The sequence below is a fragment of the Arctopsyche grandis genome, chromosome 2, assembly GCF_051622035.1.
Source record: "Arctopsyche grandis isolate Sample6627 chromosome 2, ASM5162203v2, whole genome shotgun sequence".
Lineage (NCBI taxonomy): Eukaryota > Metazoa > Arthropoda > Insecta > Trichoptera > Hydropsychidae > Arctopsyche > Arctopsyche grandis.
Genome location: NC_135356.1, coordinates 1577065 through 1604783, shown reverse-complemented (window position 1 = coordinate 1604783; position 27719 = coordinate 1577065). Strand labels below are relative to the sequence as shown.

At 33.1% G+C, this 27719-nt stretch overlaps 1 protein-coding gene across 2 annotated transcripts in view; it reads right to left on the bottom strand.

Annotated features, from left to right (window-relative positions):
* Nucleotides 1–27255, bottom strand: part of Fhos (Formin homology 2 domain containing) — a 100792-nt gene extending 73537 nt beyond the window's left edge. For both annotated transcript variants that reach the window (XR_013261671.1, XM_077446342.1), the window contains exon 1: nucleotides 27007–27255. Coding sequence is in view for 1 of the 2 variants with exons in the window: in XM_077446342.1 (XP_077302468.1) it covers nucleotides 27007–27024 (18 nt within the window). In the remaining variant the exon portion in view is untranslated. The remainder of the gene's footprint in view (nucleotides 1–27006) is intronic.
* Between the last annotated feature and the right edge of the window lie 464 nt (nucleotides 27256–27719).

Genomic DNA, 27719 nt, shown 5'->3' with positions numbered 1-27719 from the left:
TTAGTACATAACGCTAAATTGTACCACCATATAAAAATGATTGTATTTCATGATATTTGTTTTTGCAAGTGTAATTATTATATATAGTATTTGCATGGTAAGGAATGTGAAGACAGGATACACGCAATATGTAGATCTGTTTTGGTAAGAAATTTTGTGGAAAAAAAGTTTTTTGCGGAGTCACAATTATAATATGCTCAAAGTTTAATATATTTATCTACTATCTTGTCATACTTCTATTATTGATGGTTTTAATAAAAGCACAAAATTACAAAGTACATACATACATATAATACGTTTTCTTTTCATTAAATCTCCTTGCGAAATAATTTTAATGAGATCCTTGTACTTAGTTTTTTTTTTAATTAGGTTCAAATGATGCGAGATTTACCCTTAAGTCTGGAGCTGGATTCAATCGATTTCTATATTTGTCTTATTAAAATAAATTATATGAAGAGAAAGCTCTCTCAACAAGTTGTGCTAGGGTACAGAAATTTAAGCGCTATGTTATATAGCTGTTCATATTCTTCACTAATACTTAGCCAAAAATTAATAGCCTTATTTACTTAGAATTATGTATTTAAATGCTAATTGCCTGAAAATGTTCATTATCAAAGGGGTTTAATTCTTAAGGTTTGGGGAAGCACTGCGTAAAAGACGATTTCAGCCCTATTAAATACTCAATTATTTTTTCACGTTTATCCCGAGACATACGACTCTTGTTTTCAGATAAGAGATTATGTAACGTTTTAAATACTTCAGTTTCATCATTTTAATTTTCTAATCATATATACTTTCAATTTTATCTGCAACATTAAAGATTATTATCGAACTGTTCTCATGTGTCAAATTGAAGTTATTTATTTATTGAGCGTGAACGCGGTAAATTTAAAAATGCACTCCAAGCCGGATCCATGCCGGATCTGAGGAAAACGCATCGATTGCCAGATTTTCGATCATCGACTGTATCATATTGACGTCGACGATGACTAATCAAGATAATGTTTATTCATTACTAGTTGTTTTACCCGGCTTCGCTCAGTATTTGTAAACAGCTTAAACATGGCGAATCTAATTTTTTTATTAAATTTATTTGAATCGAAAAAAATATAATATTCAACCAATTCAATTGTCGTCATGGAAATTTTATTTTGTTTTCGAAGTTCCCAAACAAAGATACAAACTTACAAAGTCTCTTTTGAAATTATATATTAGATATAAAAAATATTTCCATTTTTATGATTGTAAATCATTCATTCCTGCATGTCCGCCATTACTGATTTTTTTTTCGCGTACCACCAAGTGGTACCACAGGTTGGGAAACGCTGCTGTACATTAACATTATAATAATATAATACTGTAATTACTAGTCACCGGAGCCTGAGGGGGCCGTGTATTGTTCAAAGGTTGTAAATGCATTGTTAAAGGTTTGCCGAACAATGGATAGCACTGTGACTATCCTTCCTCTAGTGACTACTAACCAAATTAAATTAAAATTGTAATATAGAAAATGATCAATAGATCAGTAGCTATTAAAATTGATATAAGATGTATTGTGAACATAATTTCGTAATAATAAAAAGCATTTAAAAATCAAAAAATACGTAAATTCGCTGATTTGATCCATACATACATATATATATAAAATTTAATGTACGTTTGTCTGTCTGTCTGTCACTAAAGGTAGGATAGTCACAGTGCTATCCATTGTTCGGCAAACCTTTAACAATGCATTTACAACCTTTGAACAATACACGGCCACCTCAGGCTCCGGTGACAACTGATAACATTGTTCATGCGTATGTGGTCGGTAGAAATTGACTTTTAATTTTGGTTCGTGTTTTGAAATTTACCAATATATAAAATTTCAATATAAAATACGCAATATAAAAAACGCAATTATTAATTTATTTACGGAACACGTATTTATTTTATATTAATGGAAATTTATATATTTTATACGGTAAAAGTAATTTTCGACGTCATGTTATGGACAGCCAAGTCTATTAGAAGGGATTTGTTTCACAAAATAGCGGTTAGATCATATTTTATTTTTTGGAAAATGCTTATTTAATCATTACATAATATTAAAATATTAAAACTTCTATTCATGTGGGGAGCCGTTCCATATACATACATAGGTACATACATATGTACATAATTACATAACGTTTGGTAAAAGAGACCAATAATTTCGAAAATGTGCGAATCAGGAAATCCTGCTATAGGGGGGGGGGAGGTTATCCCCATTGCCTTCCCCCCCCCCTTGAATCCGTCCCGGTGTTGACGTGTATTGTATAATGTAAATCTTAATCTTGAATTTTTAATCATTTGTAAATCGCATAAATCCAAATTTGGGTCTTGTTCACGGGAACATGAAAACTGTTATGTTTTATCACTTTTTATTTCAGAGATCGATACTTGATACGAATCAGTGAAAATCTCGAGGTTGAAAATTGCCACGAACGCATCATGAACACTTATTATATTCATATACATATATTAAAATCAATGTATGTCTGTCTGTGTGTCTCGGAGAGGCTCCTAAACCACTGAACCGATTACGATGGAACTTTCAGAATTTGTTGTATGCATGTCCGGGAAGATTACTGTGAACAAAAAACGGGATAAAACCTCTTAATGATAATATTCGTAATTATGATTTTATCGACGCGAAAGTATGAAGCGCCAGTGTGTAGTTAAGGAAATATTTACGTTGGTAACCAACTTACGCGCACGCATGCCAACGCTTACATTACCTACCACTCATACCAACCTTACATTTCGTACCACTCATAACAATCCTACATATATATAAAAATCTATGTTTGTCTGTCTGTCACGTATGCGTTCCTAAACTTTACTATAATTTAATTTGATTATTAAGTATTAATTTGAAACTGAAACATTCACTTATCGAAACGCATCGAGAAACTCGAACGGGAACGGGAATTGAATGTGTTATTGTACGATGGAACTTTCAGGATTTATTGTATGTATGTCCGGGAAGATTACTGTGAAAAAAAATATGCCACAAAAGAGAACGGAAACGGGAAAAACGGGAATGAGTGGCATTACAACGCAATAATTTCAAATGTTTTCGCGTCGCGACATGCGTTGTTAGGGTAAAATAAACAAATAATTGAATAATTTCAAATGTGTTCGCTGTCTGTGTTTTTCCGACAAATGGGAACGGGAACGAGAACGGGAACGGGAATGGGAATTTCATGCGTTATTGTGGTATTTTCAGCTAGTACATATATAGATAAAGTAAAAAAGCTTGCAGTAGACAGTGTGGAGACCCAAAGATAAATAAAACGTGTCGTACGTAAAGTGTAATGTTGACTGTCGGGGAAGAACAGCAAGTGTGCCAAATAACATTGGGTCAATGCAGCAAGTCCTCGACCTGTATCTCGGAAAACAATTCAAATAGTCTAAAAATATCCAAAATCATCAGTGAAAAACTACAGGTGGCAACTAGAGCATGGTTACGTTCTTCTGGCATGTTTCGAATAGAAATTGTTATACAACAAGATACACTTGAAGCGTTTAATACAGATTGTTATTCAAGTTCATTGCATTTCGCGATGTTACAAATGCCAAGTTCGCTTCTACGGATCGGTCAAAGACCCGCTACTTCAAAAATGATGACGTAATATTGTTACACCGATGACGAAATTCATCAATTTTTAATATCATTACACTTTCAACCATTCTTTCCCGCTGTGCTTACTTTGTATCCTTGTAATCACCCTTGGATACCATTCAGTGACGTAACTAGAAAAATTAGGCCAGCATGCCAGAAAAGTTAGGAAAGGCCCCCCTTAGTAATTTTGTTATTAAAATTAAATTGGTTATTAACTCACACAATTTAAATATTCTTTTTCCTCGCCTTCAAAGTCGCAAAGTATCAAATTACAATACATATTTCAAAGACAATTTTTTCTAATATCAACTTGATAGATAATTGCTTATTAATACTGTGCCATTACTGAAAACTATTGTATGTCATGAGAAGGTGAACAGATGGTTGGAAATTGGACACGCAATGTATTGCGTATCAAATTTGGATTATAAAATATTAAATAGCGTTACCTATTAGTCATGTGAATAATTTTAAGAACATTTCTATTTGAAACATGTCTAGTTACTTTATTTGAAAGCCTTTTGGGCCCCTAAATCTAAAAGGCCCGCATGCACCGCATGCCCGTGCGGCATGGTATGTAGCCACGCGCCTGGTACCATTCATTGCACATCTTGAAATCTTACACCATCCCCATTCACTCCACTATGTCTGCTAACTTTATCCTTATGCTTCTAATCTTCCATGCCCTAGCTTTATCATTACTTATAGGTATATCTGTTACAGTCAAAGTGTATTTTCAGTTGTAATATATTCCAACTGGCGTTTTAGGTCATTCATATTCGAATAGAATTCAAACAGTAAATTATATCTCTACAAGCACAAATACACTTACAACAATGTGCGCCAGTTTTAATATAACAGTTGAGTTTTGACAGCTCTGATATTTTTACTAATGCTTTAGTATTCAATAATGCGTTAATATTGGCTAGAATGTAACGAATAAAGGTAATGAGTACCATATTACGACTCTTAAGAATGTGTTCAAAACAAAAATGTGATTTTTCAACTCAATTTACTAGTCGAGTGACGTTTTCACGTATTAGTGTCTTCCTATGTACTATAGATTGAAATCTCAAATCTCATATTCACTTTCACTTAACAAGTAGAAAAATCTAATGTACTGAGAAGCGATTTGTTTTACAAAATAGTGTAGCGTAAATCATGTATGTAGTTGACACTCAGATCAGATTTTAATTTTTGGTAAATGCTTATTCAATCATCTAACATATAATTTCGAAAGTGACTTTGTAAGGTTTAATGTGATTATGTAGTATGTAAGGTTTGGTTCGGAAAACCAAAGTTCAATGATGACGATATCATATCGTTGAATATTATTTCTTTTCGAAATCAAATAAATTTAATCAAAAGTTTAATATTAGATTGGCCACGTGTAAGCGGTTTATATTATACATAAATACCGAGCGAAGCCGGGTAAAACCACTAGTCTAATATATAATTTCGAAAGAAACTTTCTATGTATGTGAGTTTTGGTTCGTAGAATTTTTTTCGTTAAATTTAATAAAAAAGCGAATGACTATTCAACAAATTATATTATTTCTTTTCGACTGAAATGAATTCAAAAGAAATAAATTTAATCAAATGTTTACTATTAGATTCGCCATGTTGAGGCTGTTTATATTACAAATACTGGGCGAAGCCGGGTAAAACAACTAGTATTATATACTACATACATGTTTTGAAAGAAAGCTTTTATTTTGATTTACGCTATTTTATCTTAACGCAAATATTACTTATTTCAAATCCTAGATGCATTTTTGTTGTCAAACAAGCTGTCGAGAAGACTCGGATCGTAAAATGTATATATTTTTCATTTTTTATTACAAGAAACAATAAATGAATACATATAAATATTTTATTTCGATAAAATATCCCTTATTATTCTTTGAACATGGTAAACAGATTTAATGTATAAGTATGTAAATATGTATTATTACATGCGAATACAATACAATATGTTTGTAAATACGTAGTTACATGTTGTATTGATTTTACCAATTTCATATTCGATATCCGGATTTTACGAATATTTGAGACCGTTCTCTCTGTTACCATGCAGTTTGTATTATATATTCCGAAACATACTGGAGCTAATGCATAACACTAGCAAATTTTACTATTTATTTATGTATTTACTGAAAAGCACACTTGCTTTAAAATAGTTAATAAAATTTGATGGCGAAATAATGAACGTCACCCGGAATTGCTAGTCTTTCTCAAAATATAATTACAGCTAATACAAAGTATAGTGTTATCTTTCTCAAAAGCAAAAGAGCAAAAAATGGATTGACCATAGTGAACGATTTTTTTGTAATGTTGCCTGTCGTCAAATGACGCTCCACACCCCTCCCCCTCCTCCCCGCTACCCCGCGTCTCGAATACTTTGCTCTGATTGGGTGTGTGTCCACGTGTCTGCCACATAGTCACATATCCACATACGTCACGTCTCTGTTTATATACATACATGTATACTAGCTGAACCCGGCAGGCGTTGCAATGCCACAATAACGCATGCAATTCCCGTTCCCGAGCTTAAATCGTGGTGATCTAAATTATCCAGCGTTTAACAGCGGAAAAACGCAGACGGCGAACACATTTGAAATTATTCAATTGTTTGTTTATTTTTCCCTAACAACGCAGGTGGCGACGCGAAAAAGATTGAAATTATTCACTCATTCCCGTTTTTCTTGTTTCCGTTCGTGTTTTTTCACAGAAACCATTGTGGACATACACACAATAACTCCTGTAAGTTTTATCGCAATCGGTTGAATGGTATAGGGACGCATACGTGACCAGACAGACAAACAGAAAAACATTGACTTTTATATACATATGTATATACTAACTAGCTGAACCCGGCATGCGTTGCGATGCCAGAATACGGCATGCAATTCCCGTTCCCGTTTCCGTTGCATTCCCGTTACCGTTCCCGTTTCAAGTTATGGTTGGAGCTCAACTGACGTCTCTTCAACGCCGTGTCGTCATAAACCAACTGGTAACTTGGTTAGCAACGAACACATTTCCTTGACTACACAATGCCACTTCAAACTTTCGCGTCGGTAAAATCGTAATTACGAATATTATTACTAAGAGTTTTTTTCTCGTTTTTTTTTCACAATAAGCTTCCCGGACATGCATACAACAAATCCTAAAAGTTCCATCGTATTCGGCTGAGTGGTTCATGAGCCTATACGAGATAGACATACAAACAGGCATTCATTTTTATATACATACATACATATGTAGATAGACTATATTATATTGGGCATGCTTGGGTATAACTCCCTTGAACTTCGGAGAAACTTCTCATTAATTCGTTTCGTTCTCCTGCTCTTACGTGATAATAATACGTCATGCCCGTTGTTGCTGGAGCAGTTGGGACTTTATGTCCCTAATCACTATGTGCGTGGTAGACATCATCATTTGCTGGCTGTACCTCCTGCCCGCACAGTTCTTTTTCGAATGGCTCCTATTCCAAGAGCTATTCGACTTCTTAATGAAATCGTTGCTGCCGAGACTGAATGTGATATTTTCCACCTTAGTGAGCGTAAATTGTCGGAAATTACTCTAACCCATTTATCTGGTAGTCTGCGCTCATCATTGTTTTCATGATTGATTGTGATTTATGAGTGAAATTTTGATTAACTCTCTTCCATTTCGGCCTTACAGGGATGTTTTGTATTTGTAGTTGTTTCTTACATATTTATTGAAACTGGCTGTAGGTGCAAGGCATTCCTTATGCTATATTTTTTTTTATTTGATATTTTTAAATGCTATTTTTTATGTTTATGTATGGATGTATTTATGTTTATGTTCAAATGTATTTTTTTATGTATAATTGATGAGTATATTATTTTCGTTATGTATTAATGTATGTTTAATTGTTATTTTGTTTTTTTTTTTGTGTTATATTTTTTGACCATTGTGGCGCTTTAGGAATTCCTGTTTTGCCACAATGGTCTGTTTAGAATAAAATAAATAAATAAATATATGTAGATGGACGATGAGGATTGCACAATCGGCTGGAATAAATGATGCTTTTTCTTCGTTCGTCCTAGAGCTCAGATGCATATGTACATATACATACGTTGATTTGACAAGCTATTGCTGCCAAAGGTGTCAAGTTGAAACCGGAAGTGAAAATCAAAGGTGCGAGCGTACGAAAATAAAGCAACGTTTAGTCACAATGTTATTTCTATAGTGCGATGACATATTGAGTTTATTGTACTCGGGGATGATGCACTTGCGATTGAGTTCGATGCCAACACGCTGCATGCTTGATGATGCACTCGAATAGGACCCCCCCAGTCTGTCCATCATTGATGAGTTGCCATTTGAGATGATGAAATATGTATGTACGTTCATAATTGATCATGAACGGGAAAATTATACGTCCAAATTATATAATTGTACGTCCAAAAGCTCCATATGGTCCAAAGTAAGAAAACAATCTCAAGATCCCTCGAACGAGTTATTTATATATGTATGTGGAGCAACGTTGACGCATTTCACGATTATAAATTATATATGATATAGCACAAAATCAGTATTCTTACATAGACGTTAATTCTATCTGAATTGTTTGATGAAGCGGTTAGGAGCCGTCGCGACAGCGCAATTACGTATTTCGAGCTAAACCAACGGTTGATCGTAAACAAGGCTGTCACCTGTATGGAAGTAAAAATTAATTCCAAGAAAATGAAAATTATTATTTATCGCCCAGTAACAAAACATGAATAGATCGAGATCGAGAAAGGAGATGCTCGAAATAGTTTTAACAGCATAACTGACACTCAATTTCAAGTTGACACTGAAACTGTGACAGTGTGTACTAAGAGATTGTACGGGCTGAGGGCGAAATCACACAGAAAAGAACACGGCATATGGTTTTTTTTTATAGATACTTTTAAACATGCGAAAATAATGAGAACCTAAAGCAAATTTTATAAAACACTAGATGAAGCCGGCACGCGTTGCAATGCCAGAATAAGCCATACAATTCCCGATCCCGTTCCCGTTCCTGTTTCCGTTCCCGTTTTAAGTGATGGATGGGGCTCTACCAACTAAGTTTTGGGTGCCATATGTTCCGTGATCGAGATTTTAGTGACGTGTGTGAGATCGTGCTTTGTGCGGAATAATCACCGAACTATTTTCAAACGCTCGTATCTCTTAAACGAGGTTAATCTCCCACAATAACGAGGTCCAACATTAACCAAAAGCCAACATTTGGTTAATGTTGGACGTTGAACGTTGCGTTCCCCTTTCCGGTTCCCCATTAGTGAAGCTCAACTAACGTCTCTTCAACGCCGTGTCGTCACAAACCAACTGGTAAAGTGGTTATCAACGAACACATTTCGTTGACTACACAATGGCGTTTCAAGCATTCGCGTCGGTAAAATCGTAATTACGAATATTATTATTAAGAGGTTTTTTCCGTTTTTATTTTCACAGTAATCTTCCCGGACATGCATACAACAAATTCTGAAAGTTCCACCGTAATCGATTGAGTGGTTTAGGAGCCCATACGAGACAGACAGACAGACAAACAGACATTCAATTTTATACATATATACATAGATTAATAATACTAGTAACCGGGTGCACGCATTCGTGCACTTGATAAAAAGTGAGCACTGTTTGAAATATGTGTATTTATATATATATATATATATATATATATATATATATATATATATATATATATATATATATATATATATATATATATACATATATATATAGATAGAGTGAAAAAAAGAAAAAGTTATAGGCTTTTAAACAATTAAAATCTGACATAGCGAGATGGCGGCGAAAAGGGAAAAATCGGGAAAAATACATACATACATACGAACAAACTTTAGTGTTTTATATGTTAGATATTATTAATTTAAATGTTTTAAAATACGAAACACGAACTCAAAACTAACAAAAAATAAAAGTCAAATTATATAAACGCACGAACAATGTTGTATAACGTGACCAACATGCAATGTGAAACTGAAACGAAATGTAATTGGCCATCGCGGGTTGAGCGGGGGTGAATGCGATAGCATGCACTTTTTTTATTAAGTCTCATGGCACTCCTAGCTTCTAGTTTTAGCACGGATAATCCACACCCGGATAATCGAGATTACACGCATTAGACAAGAGATTTTCTTCGTCGATAAAGATGAACCCACTCCTTCCTAATACATAAGCTTTAATCAAGCACGGTTGGGGGTGGATTCTTACTGGAGAGCCGTAGGGAGGCAATCGTGTGTACAATTGTCGTAATGAGACGTAATGCCTCCCCGATACTCAAATCTGGCTTTTGCGTTTGTCTGTCTAATGCCATAAATGGTCTGACGCATTATGTAAAAAATTGAAAACCCTGGATATTTGCGCCCACGTATTTGATACACGTGGAGAGCTTATAGACGAAGGGTTCGCATCTCATTAGCTGACAGGAATGAGAAAGCGAAAGCTCTCGAGTGTAAAAAATAAAGTGAAATTAAAAAAAAAATAAGAAAAGCGTGCAGAACGATCACATAATACGCATCGGAAAAATTAGAATCCGGCAAGTCGCCATTAAGGGGGAAATTAAAAGGAGTCGAGACAGAAAACGAAGGGCTCAAGATGCTCGTTTCCATGGTGCGAATCGCCATGACGATCGAAATCCTTTGACGCGTAAGAATAGAAAAGAGAGTACGACTTGTCATATTCCAAAAGCCTTTATATATGTATGTACCATGGCCACGCTCATATTACATGTACACAGATCTGTATCGAGGCATTGGCAACGGGGACATTTGCCAAGGGCGGAAAAATTGTGAAGGGCGTTCGGAGCGCGAAGCAAAATTTTTTACGACGAAAAATACAATATAAACCACACAATTGTTAATGGTTTTCGCAGTAACGCAAATTTTTATCCATTTAATTCAAATATGACGACGATTTTTTTATTATTACAAGCCTCTTCTATGCTTGCCTTCGCTCGTTCGCTCGCTGAAAAGTTATTGATATTATTAATTTATTTACGGAATACGTATATATTTTATATTAAGGGAAATTTATATTTTTTAGACGGTAAAAGTAATTGTCAACGTCGTGTTACAGACAGCAAAGCTCACAGTAATATTATTAAAGGCCTTGCATTTAATTATATTGGAATAATATCATATCTATATATATATATATATATATATATATATATATATATATATATATATATATTTTATTTTATATTTTTATATTTTTTAGACGGTAAAAGTAATTGTCAACGTCGTGTTACAGACAGCAAAGCTCACAGTAATATTATTAAAGGCCTTGCATTTAATTATATTGGAATAATATCATATCTATATATATATATATATATATATATATATTTTATTTTATATTTTTATATTTTTTAGACGGTAAAAGTCATTGTCAACGTCGTGTTACAGACAGCAAAGCTCACAGTAATATTATTAAAGACCTTGCATTTAATTATATTGGAATAATATCATATCTATATATATATATATATATATATATATATATATATATATATATATTTTATTTTATATTTTTATATTTTTTAGACGGTAAAAGTAATTGTCAACGTCGTGTTACAGACAGCAAAGCTTACAGTAATATTATTAAAGACCTTGCATTTAATTATATTGGAATAATATCATATCTATATATATATATATATATATATATATATATATATATATATATATATATATATATATATATATTTTATTTTATATTTTTATATTTTTTAGACGGTAAAAGTAATTGTCAACGTCGTGTTACAGACAGCAAAGCTTACAGTAATATTATTAAAGACCTTGCATTTAATTATATTGGAATAATATCATATCTATATATATATATATATATATATATATATATATATATATATATATATATATATATATATATATATATATATATATATACATATAAAATTGGATGTTTGTCTGTCTTGAATAGGCTCCTAAGCCACTCGACCGACTGGCTTAGGAGCCTATTCAATATTGTATTAACGAGAACTCGAGTACCTGATATTCCGTATTCGCGATTTTTGTGGCTAATACATACTCGTACAAACATGTTGTTGTGCGCGCGATCGCTATTTGCGCAATAATTCGTTTACCTTTGAAAATATGTAAAAATTTTACATACATACATAGTTTTGGCTTTTGCAGTCATTAATTCAAAATCTAGTATTGCTGTGCCATAGTCAGTATAATTATCTAGCAAATTTTAAAAGTCAGCGACAAATTTGAAAAATAAGCTTATTATATTATAGAAAATAATGTGTATTTTTGACTCTACAAATAATTAGAAATCACAACCCATGAAAAAACATCTGACTATTGATTTCAATACTCACTTTTGGTACTATGTAGATTTTGATTTATATAGGTTTTTCATTCCAAATTGACCCTTTTTAATTTCAGATTGACATTGAAAAAGTGTTAATTTTAAATGAAAATGGTTCAATTTGAAATGAAAGCCAACAAAAATAATTGTCATATACGAATTAAGTGGGACAAACTTGAAAAACTCGAAATGGGACATCTACGAATTTTAAACATGTACATAAATCATACTCAAACAATGGTGACATGTGGATAGGGTGGGTTTTAGCCAATTTAATAGAGTAACCACTTCAACATTGAAATCAGCAAAAAATTGGCCAACTCTGAGGGGCAACGATTAACTTAGAGTTACAAATATCCAAGTCTGACCAGCAGTATTACAGATAATATACTCAGAATAAATTATTTTCAACCAAGGTCAACTCACCGGTCCGAACCCGGCGAACTCTCGGTCCCAGACAAAGCCGTAATACCGAGCCCTTCTGCCGGCTAATTTAAACCTTTTGTCGATAGAAAATAAATTAATAAGCGATTTAAAATTTGACGACATCGTTATAATGAGTTTGATAATTTAAAAGCGATGTAAATAAATCTATAGATTCGCCTTTAGATTAATAGTTGAATGTTTTAATATACGTTTATACATTTTCATTATTCTAAAAGGAGCTTAATTTTGTATAACGTATTTTCAGTACAATAAATAATTTTCATTATAAAAGTTCGTTAGTTACCGACATTACAAACAAACTAGCCAGTAGATTCTATGACAGAATAACTAATAACCGTATACTAACACACTTGTGAAGTGAGTCTCGGTGATGAGCAAAATAGTGTATAAAATAGTATACAAAATAGTGAATAAATTGATTTTAAACTGGTTTGTATATATTTTATTTATATATCTGTGATAGGATAGTGTGTTAATTAGTCACGTTACGTTTAATTGAGTTTTGGAATAATTATTGCGTAAAAAATAACGTTTATGTACGCTATTTTAATAATTCCGTGAACATAATGTCGCGTGAGTGATTTTTTGTAATGGCTGTGAGCGAGTTGTCGCTGAATTTCGTGCGCGAAACGCCGTTGAGTGTAAATTCCGTGAGTGATTTGTCGCGGAACCATGTATTAGATGTATTATGAACATTTATAAGAATTGTAAATACATAGGTTTTTGAGCTCTTTTTCCTATTATGCTGTACATTAACATTAGAATAATTTAATACTATGATTACTAACAAAATTATATTAAAATTGTAAAATAGAAAATGATCAGTAGATCAGAAGCTATTCAAATAGATATAAGATGTATTGTGAACGTAATTTAGTAATAATAAAAAGCGTTTAAAAATCAAAAAATAATAAAATTATTTCTTTGCCATTTATTTATTATATTAAATAAAAAATAGATATAAAGGGACGCTTATTTGATAGTTGCCAAGGGGGCTTAAGTCATTCGTACGGCTCTGTACGTTCATATGTATGTACATACATACATATGTATATATATATATGAATTTGTCACACGTCATCGCGACGATAATCATAATTTTTCAGAATTTATAATTCAGAATCCGCAATCCGTCGTTTCTAGTTGGATTACTCTTCAGTGCCAAAACTTCAGGTCGCGTGTTCCGTCACGGATTCAATTTAATTTTAGCCGATTGCAGTTCACTCCGATTCATATCCGAATGTGTGACTTTTAGAATAGCGTAGGCTGGAAAACACTCGAAAATGCAAAATGTGGTGTAAAAATAAATCACGTGGCAAAGTCAAAGTGTCACAATCACTTACGCACAAAACCACGATCAAATTACGACCCCCAGGGAGGTTCGGCAATTATCCACTGGCTCAACTCCGATTTCTCACATGTTCAAATTGACAGATTCATATCGATAGACCCAGTGGAAAGCTTTTGTCGTATCAGGAGAACGTTAATTGAAAAAAAAAATGTTTTTAAACGATATTCTGTGCCTCCAACCGATCGATTTTGCTCGACAAACATTGCGAAATATAAAGTTAATTATTTTCATACATCTCATTTTCGAGATTAGTTTCGGTGGTTTGACTATTAAAATAAAATGAAAGCTCAATATTCAATATATAATATTTCTCGTCCCCATACAAAGCGTACCGCGTTTGTAACGGGTGCTATTTTATGTGTGCAGGAGGAAGCGTTATTTTCAGAAAATGTTTATTTTTTTCATGTTTCCGTGATTATTTTGAAAATAAAAGACGTTGGTGTTGTTTCCAACTAGTCTTAATCTTATAGACAGCGATACTAAGTTGTGAAAACCTGTCAAAATGCTCCAAAAACTTCACGGACAATGAAAGAAGTGCACGAATTGTACCCGAGAGAATGTAAAAGGGTGCTCTAAAGGCTACAGGGAAGATGGTTGGATGAAATCAGAAAAATGTGTGGGATGAGATGAATGAGAGTTGCCCAACATGTATTATACAGGTCAAAAAATGGTGACCGGAATAATGCACTCGAGATAAATGCACTCGCGAGACATCCAAACTTTCAAAGATGCTCGAGGAGAACTAACGCAATAGAATTCCACAAAAAAGTGCCTATAAGTGGTATTTGAATGTTATCCGAGGGTACCAACTTTTTTTTGTGGAATTTCATTGCGTAAGTTCTTTTTGAGCGCCTTTGAAAAGTAGGACTTCTCGAAACTGTTCAGCCGCTATTTAGTGCAATTTAGTGCATATTTCCGGGAACTCTATGAAACAGTTTATAAAATTCATTTACACATTCGTACATTGAAAAGATTGACTAAAAAAACGGTGTGAAGAGATATGTATATAAATTAAAAAAATACTTTTACGTGTTTAAAATTATGATGGTTTGAATTAGAGACTGTTAATGATAATAAAAAAAAAATGGAATAACTTTACAATTAAAAATATGTAAATTTCAATATCAAATTTGCAGCCAACATAATCGAATTAATGCTATTTTATTTAATATTCATTATTTTGTCAAAATAACAGAATTTATTGTGCGCAATTTATGAAATTGAATAAAAAAGGTGATTGACTGAATCTACATATGTATTATCATTCGATACGATCACAGAACTTAGTCTTTGTTAAAGCAGTGGTGTCATTTAATTGGTTTCCGTGGGTTTCCGGAAACCTGTAATTCAAAATCAAAAGTTTCCGGAAATCCATTGTTTGAAATAAAAAATTCACGTCATTTTTGTTAAAAACTATACAAAACTTCGAAAATATTGTTTCATTCGTAGTCGAATACATGGCAGGTATAAGGAAGGACCTTCTTTTCCGTTATGCACCGGCAAAATTAACTGTCAGCCATTCAATGTGAGCTGCACAGCTGGACTCTATCTCCCTCTGACTAAAAAGTCTAAAAACTTTATTGCACAGCTGTACTCTATCTCCCTCTGACTAAAAAGTCTAAAAACTTTATTGTCTAGAACCGGAAATACCCAAAGGATGCCGAAAACTCGATATATTTTTTCAAACTCGCAAACTTACTTTGAATTTGTAACAAATTCATAAATGCATTAAATACATATGTAGTATATTATATAATCGCTTACAATTTGAACTTTGACATTTTGAGCAAAATTAATAATACCTTTATATTATAATACATAATGGAAACATACAAATGCGACATAAATATGTAAAGGGTCAAATAAAAAAAAAATAAACAAAACATTTCTACCTTTTCTATGTTTCACTGCAGAAAAGGTTTCTTGAAAAAAATATGTGTACAACACAACCCACACGAGTAATAATTTAACAAATGAAATTTCCCGACTCTTCTTCAATAACAAGTGACATATGTAACTTAGTATTAACAAAATTTGCGACTACTTAAGCAAATGAAAATTATTTATATTTAAGGGGGTATTCTAGTCTAGAGGCATGAATTTTAGGTATTTTTTCAGGTTCAATAAAAAAAAAACAAAAAATATTTTTACCAGCCATTATTTTTAAAACAAGGTGAATTTCACGGCACGCCACTACTGAAATGCTTTCCTTCTATGTAATTGTACCCGAAAAAATTGTACTCGATAACATTTTAAACAAATATGTATGACGTTTGTTCACTAAACCTTTAGTCGTTCTCGAAATTGAACACTGGAACGATGCAGGTCACCATTACATAGAACAGAATGGTCTGAAACTGGGGCAAGTTTTCAAGATAGAGAGATGCGCAACAGGTTCACCATGGGAATGTATCACTTTCACTGACAATGCACCACAAGACTACCATTGTTCACAGAACGAAAGAACACACGTCTCGTAAGTTTCGCACTTCGAGAACAAATAAGAAAGTATGCACACTATCGCCGGCGAATTAATTCAACGGGATGTGAGAGCGGAAAAAAAATCACCCATTTAAAATTGAAAGCACGCGTATACAATCTTTTATATTATATTATATACATGTATATTAAATACGACAAACATCGACAAAGGAATATTACCAGACTATTGAGAATCAATAACAAGGCTTTTTCAGCGAAATTACATACCAGTTCCGCTGCGTGGGGGTAGGGAAGGGATTATTCATTATTATTTATTTAATTTAATTAATTATTTAATAGTTTTGGACCATTGTGGCATTACAGGAAGAACCTAATGCGCCATAATGGCCTACATTTGAAAAATATATAAAAACAAGTAAACTGTAAATAAAGGAAAAAAGCAAAAGCAGAAAACATGGTAAAATAAAATAATAATAAAAAAAAAATGTAACAAAAGGAAAATAATACATCATTCAGAGAGAGAAAAAAAATAACAAAAGTGTAAAAATTAAAAATAAAATCCATAAATCCCATTCTTTGTTTACACTGAAAAAAATTAAAATAGTATATAAAAATGTACAAAGGAGAAAGAAAAAGTAAAATAAAATAAAACAAAATATGAATAAAAAATAAAATCACAGCGAGGCCCAAATGGAAGAGAGTAGATTAAGATTCCACTCATTCATCACATTCAAATTAAGAAAGTAATGATGAGCGCAGGTTACCAGATAAATATGTTAAGATAATATCCGATAATCTACGCTCCCCAAGGTGGAAAATATCACATTCAGGGACAGCAGCAACGATTTCATTGAGGAGTCGAATAGCTCTTGGAATAGGAGCCATTCGAAAAAGAACTGTGCGAGCAGCAGGTACAACCATCAAATGATGATGTCTACCACGAACATAATTATTAGGGACATAAAGTCCCAACTGTTCCAGCAACAACGGGCATGACGTATTATATTTGGAGCGATATTGATTTATCTGACAAAAACACGCTGCGGGGGTGTGTTTTTGTTTTTTTTTTATTTGACAAACACTTAGAAATGAAATAAGCTTTTGATATTTTCCCGTTATTAATAATCCTACTTAAGTAAAATGTATAAAAATGTTGAAAACGTTCCTTCTATGAAAACGTGCCGGCTTCTATAAAACAAACGAAAAAAAAAATCATAATTATAATACAAAAATCATAATATACATTGAACGGTAAATGACCGCGCTACTACCGGTACAACGGTATTTACCGGTAAATTAAAACTGGGTAACCTGCAATTACTTGGTGACGGTCCCGGGCTTTAAAATCTGGGGACACCATAAGGGCGAAATCACTCAGCGGTGAATGTGGCACGTGGTTTTTTTTAGATAGTTTTAAGCATATAGAACAAATGTGACGTTCATGGCACGCATGCATGGCACACGGCGGAACACGTCCTTTCAAAACGACACTTTCGACGTACATATGTGGTTGAAATTGAATATACCAAAATGACCCTTTGACCATTTTCAGTGAAATTGTATCGTTGCTTGACAGTGATCGATAACGGTGTATCTCATATTCGTTATCGACCACTGTCAAGCAAGGATACAATTTTACCGAAAATGGTCCAAAGGGTCGTTTTGGTATGGATCACTCTCAAGTTAGGATAAATACTTCTATACAATTGTGTGCCACCGTGTGCCATGCATGCGTCCCATGAATGTCACATTTTTCTATATGTTTAAAACTATCTAAAAAAGAACCACGTGCCACATACACCGCTGTGTGATTTCTCCCTAAACGGCCTTCCTTTCACCCTTAACTAGCAGTACGGCTTAATGGTAGCGTGTATGTTTAGCACCAAGTGATCAGTGGGTTCGAACCGCCATACTGTTGGTTAGAATTGGGGGTATTTGTGACTCCAAATCGATCGTTTCTTATCAGAGTTTGCCAATTTTATCTGGTCATTGTTGAAACGGTTCCTCAAAATTGGCAAAAAATTATCTTTCCTGCTGTCGCAAATCTTCTATATTTATTGTGTGTATAATTTGTAAAAATTATGTACAAAATCTAAATCCATAGATGTCTCAATGGATTAATTCTGTAATAAATTTTTATTTCGTGTTCTTTAGCTTCTGGAAAAACAGTGATTTATGTAATAATAAAATGCTGCATTATTTGTTCAGGAAGGCGCATTGGGTTCTTCCGGTCAAGCCTTCCGGGTATACATCTATGTAAAAAATTACATTTTCTCGGGTACCGTTCCAGGAAAGAGGGGTTGCCTTTTGTCAATTTATATTGCGAAATTTTTTTGTTTTTGTTTTTTAGGTTGAGAACAGTCATACCCTGTTTCCTGGAAAATAGTACCCTAGCGCCTAGCCTTTATTCCATCACTCCCTTTTCCTATGATACCAAAATGATAACAAAAAAAGTGATCCCATAGTTTAGTCTAAATAACTCACGAGCTAAGAATATCGAAATGAAAATTCAAGTTTGTTGATTTTTTCGATTCTTCTTCTTCTTCTTCTAATCGTCCCGGTCAGCATGTAGACACTTACGGTAGCCCTAAGTAGTGTCACTTGATCGATTGCATTGTGCCGTGAACCAAACATCCTTATAAGTAGGATTGCAATTTACCGTCTACCGATAGATATAGAAAATTCTTTTTTTTTTTTTACAGGAATAGATATCTCTATGTGGTTAAGTTTCCCTACATTGAAACGTATATAATTAAAAAAAAATAAAGTTATATCAACATTACGGATTACAATTTACCGTCAAATTTCAGAACCGGTGAACGGTAAATAATCTGCCGGTAAATGAAAAACGCTTTTTTTCTTGGATCAGATGACTGTATTTGGTTATTTTTATTAAAAACCTTAATCTAAATTGAATCATAAATTTCAGATTTCTTCCAAGTCACCCGAAAAAATCAACAATATTAGACCACTTAGTTTTTATTTCAAATAATTACATTTGGCAACAATTGAAATCATAGTTTTCAATGCACTGTAGAATACTTTCATCCATAGAAAGTATATTTCTTTCATTAAGTTCATTGAATCTCCATTAGCGAGAATATTCGAGAAAATAATGTAACTACGCATTTTTCTACAGCGACATATTTTTCCATTCGAATTTGGGGATTTTTATTCTCTTTTTTATATATTTTTGATGCAACAAATTTATTGAACAAATATGTGTCATTTGTTATAATAGTTTTCGTATTTAAATATTCAACTGTTTCAATTCTGATATTTTTGACAATACAATATTTTTTTAATTGTATTGTCAATTGTTTCAAATAATCTGTTAATATTTCATAAAAGTATGCGTAATAGAAATATTTGAAAACTGAGACTTTTCGACGTTCCGAAAAGGTTCGTCCGGGACACTGGGACACGAGGCTTATAACCGGTGACAATCTCGATCAATCGGGACGCCTAGCAACCCTAATTAACCGTTATTCAAACAATCATACTTAATTATTTAAAGCTTGAACCATTTGTATGTTTCGATCGCAATTGAAACAACCGTCTTATCACATTTATTACGATATGGTCGGTCCGTGTTGCCAATGAATTTATCAATTTGAAATACACACATTTAATACTGAAAATAAACGAATTCAAAACCACCTAATGCACAATACGTCATTTGCATCTATTTTTAATGTTATATTATGTAGTGAAAATGTACTTAATTCGCGATAAAATAGTGTCTGGTGAAATTTATAGCCGGTATAATCCCTAGTACAAATACATTTGCCTGGCAACTATCTGGCGTTTAAAGTTTGAAAAAAACTTTAAAAAGGCTCTGACCCATTCCAAAGCCATAGGGCTGGGTCGCACCGTGCGACTTGCGAGCGACTTGGTTGAGGGCGACCAGACCAATGCATGCAGGTAGATGAGACATGCCATACCCTTCAACTTGTTTGTTCCACACATTTCCATAAATTTTTTCGTGTCGCGCAACTAGTCGGCCGACAAAGTTGCACGGTGCGGCCCGGCCAATAGGCTATGTAGTATTAACTACCAAATTTCGTGGTTTGAGGCTGAAAACTGTGGATTTGCATATATATATATATATATATATATATATATATATATATATATATATATATATATATATATATATATATATATATATATATATATATATATATTTATATATATATATATATATATATATATATATATATATATATATATATATATATATATATATATATATATAAATACACGCAGTCATATATACATACATATGTACGTACATATGCGGTTACCAGATGTCCGAATTTTCCCGGACACATCCTCTTTTTAAGGGCGTCCGGTGGGAATTTTAGTGTCTGTCTGGAAATATTTGCTAACATTGAAAACAACGTTGCTAAAAATCTTAATATATCGTATGAAATTAATCTTTAGATGTACACATAAGCTGATCGTATTATATAGTATTATATTATGTAGTCTTATTTTCGAAATAAATCGTGTAGTTTACAATATTTAATCCGTCTCAATCACTGTGTAAAATTGCCAGAAAACCCATTGACCGCAACGCTCGTTGATTGACAAAATTTTCGCCTAAATAACGAAAATTGTTTGCTTAAAACTATGTATTTACTAGTTGTTAATTTATTTACTAATTGTTCTATCGATCCACTGCCAGGGACGGATCCAATGGGGGGGTGTGGTGGTGGCAAACACCCCAACCCCCCATAACAGGATCTCTTTTGCCAATCGCTATATGTATGTATGTATGTACATATAAATATACTAGCCGAACTCCGCCATGCTTTGCAATGCCAGAATATGGGATGTAATTCCCGTTCCCGTTGCGTTTCCGTTCCCGTTTACGTTTCAAGTGATGGTTGGAGCTTACATAAATAACGTCTCTTTTTTTATTGCGTCAAAATACATACGTATATTATCCGTTCCCATTTGTCGGAAAAACACGTTGTTCATTTCAAATCATTTGAAATTATAACATTTTGCCCGTTTCCGTTCCCGTTTTTTCCCGTTTTTTTTCACAGTAATCTTCCCGGACATGCACACAACAAATCCTGAAAGTTCCATCGTAATCGGTTCAGTGATTTAAGGACCTATTAGAGACACACAGACAGACAGACATTCATTTATATTTATATATATATATATATATATATATATATATATATATATATATATATATATATATATATATATATATATATATATATATATAGATGGAACGGCTACCCACCTAAAAAGAGGTTTAGATTTAAAAACCTATATAAAAAAAAATAAGCCCGCATGGCGACCACTAGTTTACACTATTCCACTAACATTTAACAAATACATAATTACCAATTTTTAAATGTTATTATTTATTATTATTACCCGAGTATTTCTTGGAAATAAACATTGTCGATGCTTTGATTAAATTTCCTATTAAAATAAAAAATATTGTCATATTGATGTATATTCGCGTTTCTCCTCAAGAAAACATGTCGTTTTTTATTTTGACAAAATTCCTTTGTTCTCAGATCTCCCTTTTGTCGAATATGCTCAAAATGATATCGTTTTTGATTTAGCTTTGACTTATATTATTAATATTTTGTAACTGGCGGTTTTACTACTCGGTATTTGTAATATAAACCGCTTAAACATGGCCAATCTAAGAGTAAACATTTCATTAAATTTATTTGAATCGAAAATAAATAATATTCAACGATATCGATATTTTCGTCATAGAACTTTCATTTCACAACCAAACCTTACATACATACGTAGTTACATAGTATTTCTTTTTCATTTGTTTTATATTTGTAAATTTCAATTTCTTCTTATATTCTATTTTATAACCTTTTCCAAATATTTTAATACTATAGTTTAATTATGCAATGTTCTACATATTTTGTCAAGCCTTTATTCTTTACTTTTTAATTTGTTTTCCTCATATTTATCTTTTTCATTTTTGTAAAAATCTATTATTGGACTCGGATGTTACATATATTATTTATTTACTATTTGTTTTTTTATTCATATCTATGTACATCCTGTCTGTTGATTTTTCAATTAATAAAATAAAATAAAAAATAGTCACATTAAACCTTACAAAGTCTCTTTCGAAATTATATATTAGATGATTGAATAAGCATTTACCAACAATTAAAATCTGATCTAACCAATATTTATTTTTAATTTATCAGCGTCAACTACAAACATGATTTACGTTACACTGTTTTGTAAAACAAATCGCTTCTCAGTACATTCGATTTTTCTACTTCTTGAGTGAAAGTGAATGCATCAGCAAATATGAGATTTCAATCTACAGTAGGAAGACACTCGGGTCAAACGGACATGCTGTCCCTTATCATTTCAACCAATATCATTTCGCACGTACAACATTCTAACTGTCTGCATGAAAACTATAGGTATACAGTGGATGGACTACAGCAAAACCAAAACTTCCACTCGTCTCTGTTTTGCGCAACTCTCATCCATCTCCTTGCGGTCTTCCTTTTACCCTTCTGCATTCTCTCGGGTGCCATTCAAGCACTTCTTTTGTCCACCTTTCGTCTATCCTTCTAGCTTCACTCTATCCACTATGTCCACTACCCTTGTCATACTTCTCATCACCCACGTGTTCCGCTTTCTCTCTTTCCTCGTTATGCCGAGCATACAGCGTTCTATCCTTCTTCGAGTGCATTGGATTTTATGAAGCATCGTGGCGTTCAAGTGTCCAAGTTTCACATCCATACCTCATCACTGGCAAAACGCATTTATGACGATACGGCGTTGAGTTCTAACCATCACTTGAAACGGGAACGAGAATTGCATGCTTTATTCTGCCATTCTGCCAACGCATGCCAGGTTCAGCTAGTTAATTATAATAACAAGCTTTGTTATTAAAATTTTATGATTCAGTCGATTTTATTTCTTTCGCCCATTTTACATATCTTCGCGTAAAATATTAATTCCACCGATAGCAACGCGCGTCCACAACATAATATAATATGTACATAGGTACATACGCACATATACCTACATATATTTATTCTCGTTTTTATAAAACTGTCCTGTACATAATTATCCAGCATTTTCAACTCGTGTGCCCTACATTGGCCTCGAAAATTATGGTCCCAATAACAAGTTAATTTATGTACATACATAATTAATCAAATAAGGATGGGGCCGAGTTAACTTCGATGAGGTTGGCTAAGGTTATACAACATGTATATTGTTTAAACAGTCAACTCTTTCCGAATATCGTCAACGTAACACTGCACTAAATTATGTGCTTCTATGTAAATAGAAAATTGAAAATCTGACGAACGAACGTTAATTCCTACACACAATACATATGCATGTGTGTATGTATGTATGTATTTATGTAGTAGGAGATGAGAATAGAACTGCTATTTTTATGCTAATTATTTGATAAAACAACATGTATTATATATATATATATATATATATATATATATATATATATATATATATATATATATATATATATATATATATATATATATATATATATATATATATATATATATATATATATATATATATATATATATATATATATATATATATATATATATGTATCGCAAGGCAAATTCACGGCAAAGTACATATAAACAGTCGTCTTGAAATATATTGAATGATAAATGACGTTTCACATAATCATCCGGGTCTTGGGAAAAGACTGCATGATTGTGCTTCCAAATCCCGGCTTCCAATCCCGGGATACCGGTGTTTGCTGGTACGTAATAATAAGGAAAAAACATAAAACAACATTTTATACTGAACAAAGGTGGGATGAACAGTCATAGTTCATTTGTTTGCTCTGAGTTGTTTTGACGCCGACTCGCCCTTTCCACGAAATGGCAGATTTTGTGCTCAACTGTGCAATGATTTTTTAATATTTTCTTTTTATGAGACCTGTGTTATTCAGGATGGAACACGATCCATTGTTTCTCAATCGCACTGTGGATTTTCAAGTGTTCCGATCTCGTTATGCGGTGTGTGTAAAATGCTAAGACGCTGTTGTTTCTGTTAATTGTACGAAGATTATCAATTTTGATGTAAGTAAATTTTATTAAATACATAGGTAATATTAATATAGGTAACCAGCAGCGTGGACTAGTGGTTAGCATTTATGCTTTCGAACATAGTGGTCACGGGTTCGAGTCCCACTAGTTGCTGCTGGCCAGACCTTGGTTTGTGACTCCAGGTCGATCGTTTCCTATCAGAGTTTGCCGATTTATCTGATTTTCATTGAAACGCTTCCAACAAATTGATAACTTTTACCCAATTCTCGCGATTTTCGAATTTTCAGCACCTGGAATTTCACCGATTCGTATAAAAATGCTGCAAATTTTTCCATATATGTCTCGAAATTTTACTTTAAAAAAAATGCTCCGAAAATGTAAGTTTATCAAAATTTATCCATAGATGTCTCTATGATGCTTTGTTAAAATTATTCCATAAAATTGTATATCGATGTTTGTAATCGGCCAGGAAGGCGCATAGGGATTCACCTGTTAGGCCTTCTTGGTATTTAAATGTATGCAAATATATAAATATGTGTATGTCCAGTTCTTCGTTGTATAGTAATTTAAACTATATTAAAATTATTATTGAATAAAATTAAGAGGTGTGATATTTTTTTACACAAAGTCAACGTAATTCTAGTTTTTATATTAAGTGGGTTGTTTCGTGGAATAATTACTAGACGGTACGAACTATTTATAAAAACGAATCAATGAATCAAAGCGATGCTTTCTTTTTTAATCTTACAGAAATCTACCCGTGGATGCGAAGCGAAAATTTAAAGAATGTAGCCAAACTCTCAAAACAACAACGCCAATATGAGAGTATTTTTATATTAGCATTTTTTAAATATGAAAATATGCAATTGAGCATTTTTTTCTTATACATTTAATTTCCGAGATTGAAAATTCCCAGGACCGCAATCCCGGGGCTTAACCCTTTCAATGCTGACGAACACCGATCGGCGTTTTGCCAACAATTCCATGAGCTTGAAATACACCAATTGGCGTTGTATTTTGAGTAGTTTTGATAGTTTTAACATTGTATGTCAATTATGCTATATTAAATTACACACTGGAGAAATGGTTGCTTTTTACATGCTTTTTTCAGTATAACTTTTTACGCAGATTTTCGTAGAACGAATGAATTCCGTAAATCGGGGGACGGGTGTACATATGTACATACATTCATACATACATACATTCAAAATCAAATTGTGTAGAACACAAAATATTAATATGTATCCATATATAATATGTAGTATAAACATACATATATATATTTATTTAGGGTGACCGTAAAATAGTCGACAGTGAATGCATACATACGAAAAACGATTAGTATATATGTACATATATCAGTGGCGTGCGGTAAAAGTATCTCTACCCTCGTCGTACATCCTCACTTTATTTGCAAACAAACAGTTCAAATCAAAAGTCAAAAGTACGTATTTTCACTTGGGGTTTTTTCCCACTGTTAATACTATTTTATATTGAGTATTTTCTATTGAAACATGTTTATTGGGATAGTGATCTGGCCACACTATTTTTTGTTTTCGTTGAAAAGGGTTAATTGGAAGTGTGCTGAATTTTAAATCGGTAAAACTGAGAACTAAAAACCCGTACTAGTATTTAATCGTATTTACACGAATCTGAATTAAATCAACAGGGATTAAATTATTAAATTGTCTTTATATGAGAATTAAATATCATACTTGGACTATTCTTGTGAATTAATAATAAAAATTCTATTGATAACTGGCTTACCTCGATAAAATAAACGAATCTATAAGAAAAGTCATATCTCGTCTCTGAACCATTTTTCGTGTTTAAGGATTTTAAACAGGTTTTTGAGCTCTTTATCCTATAATGCTGTAGATTAACATTAGAATAATATAATACTATGATTACTAACCAAATTAAATTAAATTGTAAAATAGAAAATGATCAGCTACTAAAATATATATAAGATGTATTGTGAACATAATTTCGTAATAATAAAAAACATTTAAAAATAAAAAAATAAAATAATTTTTCATATCGAGCAGTGTTATTAGACTTCGTTTGTTTGTTTTATATTGTTGCAATATATATTAGAGAGTCTAAACACACATTTACAAAAGTCGAAATCCTCGGTGGTAGTTATCTAGGGTTTGTTTGGACGAGCTACAATTTTTATACCTGCTTTCGATTGGATTTCTAAATACATAGTTCTAATTGGAAATGTTGGCGAACTTTTCAACATAAAAGACGTCAGCACTCAAAGGGTTTTAACAAAACTTCCGGGATTGGAAGCACTAATTGTGGTCGACAGGTGGCCGCAACATCCTACCTACTACACTAATTACAACTGAGTCAGACAACGTACAGATTCTTGGGTCTATCTATTTGTCATCCGCTGAAAGACGCGTACACAATAATGAATATCCATATTCTTGGTTTCTTGGCACGCGCACCCATGGTACCTAACCATTAAGTTGTCTTTAGTTGCGCTTCTATTTCTATTCACCGAACTTTGCTTCTCGATGGCTGCCGCAGCAGCTCCTATCTCACTCTCAATTCGCATTGTTGTTTCGCGACTTAGACTTAGGACGTACATGTGTACATATTTACATATACATACATGCATTCGGTTTAGGATTGAGCTCGCGATTTGAGATACATGGTTGTGGGTTGTTACTCACGTAGCTGCGGTGCGACATTTTCGATTTCTTCCAGGTCAGCTGCGTGGGCGAGGGGGGATTTTCATGTCTCGGTGGGTCAGCTCAGGGGGCGGATTCCCCGGGGGCGCTTGCTCCGTGGGTACGGGTGGCTTGGGTGGGCGCCTATGTCGCACTGCTCGTCCCCCCGTCGTTCCTGGTCACGTGTTCCAGACTCTTCCTGTTTTAGATTATGTACGCAAATAAACGTCGATTCTCAAGCCGGCGTCTCTTGTGAACATACGCAGGGGGCTCCGGCTGTTAAAATGTTGAATCCGAATCGGTTCGGCTTAGGGCTTCCAAAAAACCCGAGTAATTTCACTCGTTAGATTTCTTTTTCTTTTTAATCATCAGTCATGGGGCTTGGGAACGAACAAATTTCAAAAAAATATTTTAATAATTTTTCATATAATAATTTCCACAATAAAGCATGCAACCAAATTTGTCGGAAAAATGTAGACAGCGAATAAATTTTAAATTATTCAATTGTTTGTTTATTTTACTCTATGGCTTCGCAATGCCATTCATTCCCGTTTTTCCCGTTTTTGGACGATTTTTTTTTACAGTTGTCTTCCCGGATATGCGTACAACAAATCCTGAAAATTCCATCGTAATCGGTTTAGTGCTTTAGGAGCCTATACGAGACAGATAGACAAACATTGATTTTGATATACATATCTATACATAGCCAGCAGTTT